Source organism: Triticum dicoccoides, chromosome 5A (genome assembly GCF_002162155.2).
Source record: "Triticum dicoccoides isolate Atlit2015 ecotype Zavitan chromosome 5A, WEW_v2.0, whole genome shotgun sequence".
Classification (NCBI taxonomy): Eukaryota; Viridiplantae; Streptophyta; class Magnoliopsida; order Poales; family Poaceae; genus Triticum; species Triticum dicoccoides.
Window position 1 is genome coordinate 226,783,148 of NC_041388.1, and position 7,141 is coordinate 226,790,288.

Genomic DNA, 7,141 nt, shown 5'->3' on the forward strand with positions numbered 1-7,141 from the left:
CACCTCTCTCGATAAGGGTCCTTCTGATTCACAGGATTCCAAAACACACGGATTATAATGACATGCCAACTTGAGTCCTACAGGATTTTGTTTGCCATAATGTCTGTTTGATTGCAGCACATGAAAAACAAAGGATTCTTTTAGCTGGTGGATGGAAAATTTCCAATGAAAGGTAATGTAGTGCAAAGGAATCCTTAGAAAGAGATCCCACAGATCAAACAGGCCACGTGAGAACATTTTCTAACCATTCTGATCCTCCAAAATTTCCATGAAAACCAATTAAATCAAAGAGGCACTCAGTGATTCTCCTGCAAAACAATAGAACCATCCGAGGTAGTGGATCCATCCCTACTCCTAATTCCCCTCCTATCAGTTGAGGCTCAAAGTGCAGATAATGATTCAGGACCAATTAATCATGATAATGATATTGCAGTTATATGCACTTCAAAATGATGTTTTCAGAATGATGAACTATGAAAATTTCATTTCAAGAGATACTAGCTGGATGATGCTTTATACAGGTTCAGGTAAGTTTAGTGACTGAAGACCGCCATAAATATCCAATGTAATTCTTTTACCATGAATGTCCAATGTAATTCTTTGTTGTAAGAAAAACATATGTTGCAATTATATAATAAAATAGAATAATTGTTTGATTATTGGCATTTTCAAAATGTAGGGGCACACATTGTGTTTAGCACCAGGGCCTCAAATTCTTATGTGCAGCCCTGTATGACTAACATGATAATTGTCACTTTACAAAGCAAGTATACATTGATAATTTGCAACACGGTGATACTCACTGATACTCTTTTAATCAAACCATTCTATCGAGCCCTCGGTACTTAAAATTGCAAATGAGCTTAAGAGTTGAAATGTACCCTTCAAGCATACTCATGTGGTAAACCAATACTAAATTTTCAATGTCAGAAAATTAATAATATGGAATCATTCTACAAAAGAACCCAATCAATTAAAAATGTGAAGAGAATTGCATAAACAACAGTTCTGACGATGTGGAGAAAGATTTTCTCTAAAAACGTGGATAAATAATCCCATATATGGAGAACGGGAAAAAAATTCATAGTGTTATAATTGTACGCACCTCCTTTTGTGATTCATAGTGCAAACTGGGCAAAGGTTGTGAACAATAACTACAGAAGTTCTCAGACAGCCTCTCCCAAATCTTTTCGTCCAAGTCTGCAAAGCCAGTATCACCATTTGGCACCTCCAGAGCAGACGAAGTTGATGCCACAGAAGCGATATCCTCTGCTCGGGCACTGCATTTTGGCCGATCAAACAAAATCAGACCATCAATTGACTTCAATGGTGCAGACGCCAGCTGCAGCTCCCCTGTTTGCTCCTCCCTGATTAAAGATGATGCCAGCCTCAAGCCCCGGTGCACAGATCCAGCCGCGAGGTAATTAATAATCCCCCAAGTGTCCAAGAACCTGACTATCCGACTCAGGTCATACAATTCAGCCGTGCTTGTAACAAGCCCCTGGCACTCAGCAAATGCAAGTCTCCTTGACGGGCGCTCCAAATACTTCACAATCACCTTATTCCTCAGCATTATGTACTTCTCTGGTGTATGCCCTGGGGACTTCCCTGAGAAGAAATGTGGCACCACCTGCCTCTCCAACCTGTGTACAGTCGCCGGCGAGAACCAATCTGCAAATTGCAAATCATCCCACATGACCAACAAATGAGAATTAACAATTTGCTCCACAATTTTAGCTTGCTAGAAAGCATCATTGGCGTCAAGAACAAACCTGCGTGTCTGGGGACGACGAGTAACTTGCTGTAGAACTGCTTGGGCACGCCTTGGCATTCCATGAGTGGAGGCACGGTGCAGACATAGGAGGACGGCTTGTCAGGGTCGTTGGACAGGGATGGGTGGTCAGGGAGCATGGCTGCTAGCACCTGGAGCTGCCCGTGCGAAATGTTCTCCAGCGCGGGTGCAGGCGGAGCCGAAGCACAGCTGGCACCAGCCGCCAAGGCACGATCAGCGGCGATAACTGCAAGCACAGAGGGATGGAGCCGGCTGATAGTGCGGCGGGTAGCCGAGGGGAAGCCAGAGACGGGCTCCGCTGAGGAGAGCACCTCCGCCTCCCGGAGGTCGGGCACGGTGTCGTCATCACCGCCACGGGCGCCTAGGGTTTCGCCCCCGTTGGCGGAGCCGTGGAGCGCGTCGTCTTCGTCGTTCGCCGCTGCGGAGTCAGAGTCGTCGGAGTGGTCGGCCCCGCCGGACTGCTTCGATGGGGAGGTGTCCTGTGAGCGCTTCCGCTTCCGCCACTTGAGCTTCGCATCTGGGAGGGAATTAGGGTTTTCGGGAGGGAAGGGCGGCGTCAGTGCGGGAGAAGGGGCTCGTTCCGGAGAATTGCGAGGTGCGAAGGGGTTGGGACGCGTACCTGAGGAGGACGAGGCCTTGCGAGGCATCGTCGCCGGCGCCGGCGGAGGCGGAAACGGTGGTGGAAGCTTGGACTGTGTGCCCGCGAGTGAGGGGGGCCACGGCGGGGCGGATAGGCACGTGCGAGAGGAGTGAGGAGGAGATTTGAGCTCTCTTGTCCGAAATTTTCACTCCATCCTACAGCTCTCCCTCTGAATTCTGAGATCCGAATACCTTAGCAGTGCGTTTGGATGCCCAATTGAGATGCCTGAAATGGAACTGGTATTCTCCAAATTGCAATTCAGCTGTTTGGCTGCAGTCTGAATTGTCGCTTGGAAATAAGACCTAAATTCAGCATTGTATTTTCTTCCATCAAACCTCTTCGTTCCACGATACTGAGCCCTTGCACTCCAATTTAATCCGAATTGACCTTTCCCGCAAAACATACCCCTTCGCTGCCTTATCCCCTCCTTCCTCGGGCAAAAAGAAAAAAAGGGAGGAACAGGGGCGACCACCAGGGAGCTCGGCCGCCACCACCAGAGATCTCGGCGGCAAGTCCCACGGATCTCCGCGGCCGCACCGAGGTCCGATTCGGCCCCACTCCCTCCTCCTCTTCCCATCTCCTTCCACGCTCCTTCCTCTCGTTCCCATCCCCGTCCGCATCTCGGGGGCCACCACGAGGGCCTCGGCGGCGGCCACAGCAGGACCGCGGCGGCGGAGGCGCCAGTTCTCCAGTCCATCTATTTCTCGTTCCCTCCTCACGTTGTCCACGTCCCCAACCACCAGGACCACGACAGCCACCACCAGGGCTTCGGTCGCGGAGGCGCAGGTCTCCTATGGCCAACCCGCCTGGTGCTCTTCCTTCTCCCTCTCGCCAGTCGGCCTCGTGCTCTACCTTCTCCCTCTCGACACAGTCACTCAGGCAACAGCGGGATTTACTTTCTCCAATCTTGTACATGTAACTTGGTTCATTCCCTTTCTCTTCTATGTTAACTAAATTTTTTGTTTATATATTGTGCAGATCTATGAACTGTGCGTCAATCTGCAAGCCAAGTGAAGGTATATGGCAGAAATCCCCTATGTTTTCTATTCATTTGTGCATGTGATGTCTTGCTGCATTGTTTAAATCCTAGATAATCGAATTGTGCAGCTCAATGTCGGATCAATTGGAGTTGGTTGAGTGGATAAATGAAGAAAATAAAAGACGGGAGAGGAAAAGAATTGTTCTGACTAAATTGTTTGTTGAAACATGTGCTTTTGCATTAGCCTTTGTTACTACACAACGGAATAGGGGACCTAGGAACTTTTAATGATGATGAGGACAAGATTAGGAATAGGAAACATTTGCTTAAATGCATGTACTCCCTCCGTCCCAAAATTCTTGTCTTATATTCGTCTAGGTACGGATGTATCTAATACTAAAACGTGACTTGATACATCCGTATTTAGACAAATCTAAGACAAGAATTTTGGGACGGAGGGAGTATGATGGATCTACAATGGCATGCTATGATCAATTGCGCCTAACTAAACGAAACTTTCACGACCTTTGCACCATGTTACGGGAGAGATGTGGCCCTCGTGATAGTGTATATGTGACCGTGGAAGAGAAAGTTGCAATGTTTTTGCTTGTAGTTGGTCATAGTATTAAGATGAGGATGTTGTGTGGCACCTACAAGCGTACTTTATGGACCATCAACACACACTTCTTTGTTGTCCTAAACGCCCTACTCTCTCTACATGGGGAGTTCATTAAGCTACCTTCCTCTACCTCTCAAGCTCCTGATGATTACAAATGGAAGTGGTTTGGTAATGCACTTGGATCACTAGATGGTTGTCATATTGACGTGCTTGTTGATGTGGCTGACCAAGGAAGGTATAGGAACGGAAAGCAAGCCATTACCACTAACATGCTAGGTGTTGTTGATTGGAACATGAAGTTTCTTTATGTGTTACATGGCTCGGAGGGTTCAGTTTCAGATTCGAGAGTTTTGCGTGATGCAATGAGGGTGAACCGCCAAGATGCTTTGTTGTGCATAAGGGTACGACTCTTACTCTTGGCATGTAGTTTCTTTGACTTGATTGTTAGTTAACTAACTTATTGATATAGGGAAATATTATTTAGTTGATGCTGGTTATACCAATGGAGAAGGATTTCTAGCTCCATTCAGGTCCACTCGGTATCATCTAAAAGAATGGGCTGCAAGTGCACAGCAGCCTCAAACAGCTAAAGAGTTATATAACTTGCGCCATTCGCGTGCTAGGAATGTAGTGGAGCGAACATTTAGCTTGTTCAAGAAAAAATGGGCTATCTTGTGTTCCCAAACCTTCTTTGACATAAAGGATCAGGTACAAAAAGTAAATATGTTGTTAGATAACATCAGTATATGAGATGACAATTGCTTACTATGAACTAAAATATCATTGTAGATTCGAATTATTAGTGCTTATTGTGTGTTGCACAAATTTGCAAGGGATAGACATCATGTCATGGATGATTTGTTATTGCCTGAAGTGGATAATGAATTAGCAAATGCGCCAAGTGATGATCCAGATGATGACAACTTCATTAGAAGTGTGCAAGTCACTACTGAATGGTCCAACTTTAGGCAACAACTAGCTGATGATATGTTTTCTGAGTACCTTGTGGCACAAGGAGAACAAGAGATGGAATAGGATGAGAGTATGATATGTAGCTGCTGGGGTGGTCTTCTTTTGTATAGCTAGCTGCGGTGGTCTTCTTTGGTATAGCTAGCTGCGGTGGTCTTCTTTTGTATAGCTAGCTGCGGTGGTCTTCTTTTGTATAGCTAGCTGCAGTGGTCTTCTTTGGTATAGCTAGCTGCGGTGGTCTTCTTTGGTATAGCTAGCTATGGTGGTCTTCTTTTGTATAGCTAGCTGCGGTGGTCTTCTTTTGTATAGCTAGTTGCAGCTAATGTGATGAAGCATGTGGTATTTTGTATATGCATCATCTTCATGCAACTAATGAATGACATTATATTTCATGTTTTTTCTCAAACTTAATATTGTATTTGTTTTTTCTATTATGTACAATTTTTATTTCCTTGTAGAACCGTGGCCAAAGAAGTAACTACAAGGAGGAGGAATTACTGCACATGGGATGATGAGATGGATGATGCATTGCTTGATGTCTTAGTTGAGCATCACAACAAGGGTGACCATGCCCAAAATGGATGGAAACCACATGTGTACACGCATGCCATGAGGAATGTGAAGGTCAAGTGCAATAAGGATATCACAGAGGATAACATAAGTGGAAGGATGAGGACTTTGGATCATCACTATGAGGTCGTTAGCAAGATCATTTCTCAAAGTGGTTTCGGCTGGGATTGGACCAATAATAGGCTATCAATGGATAGTGATGATGTTTGGGCTAAATATGTGGAGGTAACCATGCATCATGAGTACACATTCTATATATAGTTTGCATATGTAGAATAACAAGGCAGTAGCTTTACTAGTTTGTGCTTTTTGTGCAGGCTAACAAGGCATGCAAGGAGATAAAGTCTTACAAGACCAACATAATCAAGAACTAGGAGTCCATATGTATCGTATATTCAAAAGATCATGCTAATGGCGAGGATGCGAAGACAGGTGCTGAGATTGCTGCAGAGCCATTAGAAGAACCGATTGAAGTCTCTCCAGAAGTAGCGCCAAAGAGGCAGCAAACAGGTGATGGTATTATTTGCATGCTTGGAGATATGAAGAAGGACTTAGTTGATGCTTTCAAGACAAGTGAGCCCATTTGATACATCTCCAATGTATCTATAATTTATGAAGTATTCATGCTATTATATTATCATTCTTGGATGTTTTACAATCATTTTATATCAACTTTATATCATTTTTTGGGACTAACCTATTGACCCAGTGCCCAGTGACAGTTGATGTTTATTGCTTGTTTTTTACATGGTAGGAAATCAATATCAAACGGAGTCCAAACACCGCAAAACTTTTTCGAGATTTTTTATGGACTAGAACACCCAGGATGGGCCAGAGCAGCACCTGGGGGTGCCCCGAGAGGGGCACAACCCACCAGGGCGTGCCCTGGGGCCCAGGCGCGCCCAGGTGGGTTGTGCCCACCTCGGTGGCCTCCCGCACCCCTTCTTTACCCTATAAATTCCCAAAAATTCCAGAAACCCTCGGGGTTAACCTAGGTCAAAAGTTCCGCCGCCGCAAGCCTCTGTAGCCATCAAAAACCAATCTAGACCCAGTTTCAGCACTCTGCCGGAGGGGAAATCATCTTTGGTGGCCATCTTCATCATCCCGGAGGCCACCACGATGAGGAGGGAGTAGTCCACCCTCGGGGCTGAGGGTTTGTACCAGTAGCTATGTGTTTAATCTCTCTCTCTTGTGTTCTTGAGATGTCACGATCTTGATGTATCGCGGGCGTTGTTAATATAGTCGGATCATATGGTGTTTTCCCCTCTCTATCTTGTGATGAATTGAGTTTTCTCTTTGATATTTCATTTTATCGGATTGAATACTTTTATGGATTTGAGAGCACTTGATATATGTCTTGCAAATGAATACTCATGGTGACAATGGGGTACTATTTTGATTCACTTGATATATGTTTTGGCACTCAACTCGCGGATTCCCGAAGTGACATTGGGGTAATCTACACATAGGGGTTGATGCACGTTCTTGTCTTTGTTTCTCCGGTAGAAATCTTGAGGCACTCTTTGAGGTTCTTTGTGTTGGGTTGAGTATTATGAATCTGAAATTATTTGG

The 7,141-nt window shown here is 45.2% G+C and overlaps 1 protein-coding gene across 1 annotated transcript in view; it reads right to left on the bottom strand.

Moving 5' to 3' along the window:
- The window catches only part of LOC119300766 (SWI/SNF complex subunit SWI3C-like), a 12,706-nt gene extending 10,108 nt beyond the window's left edge, over positions 1-2,598 (bottom strand). The window contains exons 1-3 of the mRNA XM_037577658.1: positions 2,412-2,598; positions 1,773-2,309; positions 1,106-1,671 (exon numbers count right to left, since the gene is read on the bottom strand). Of these exons, the coding sequence (XP_037433555.1) occupies positions 1,106-1,671; positions 1,773-2,309; positions 2,412-2,439 (1,131 nt within the window). The 5' untranslated portion in view covers positions 2,440-2,598. The remainder of the gene's footprint in view (positions 1-1,105; positions 1,672-1,772; positions 2,310-2,411) is intronic.
- Positions 2,599-7,141: the final 4,543 nt, after the last annotated feature.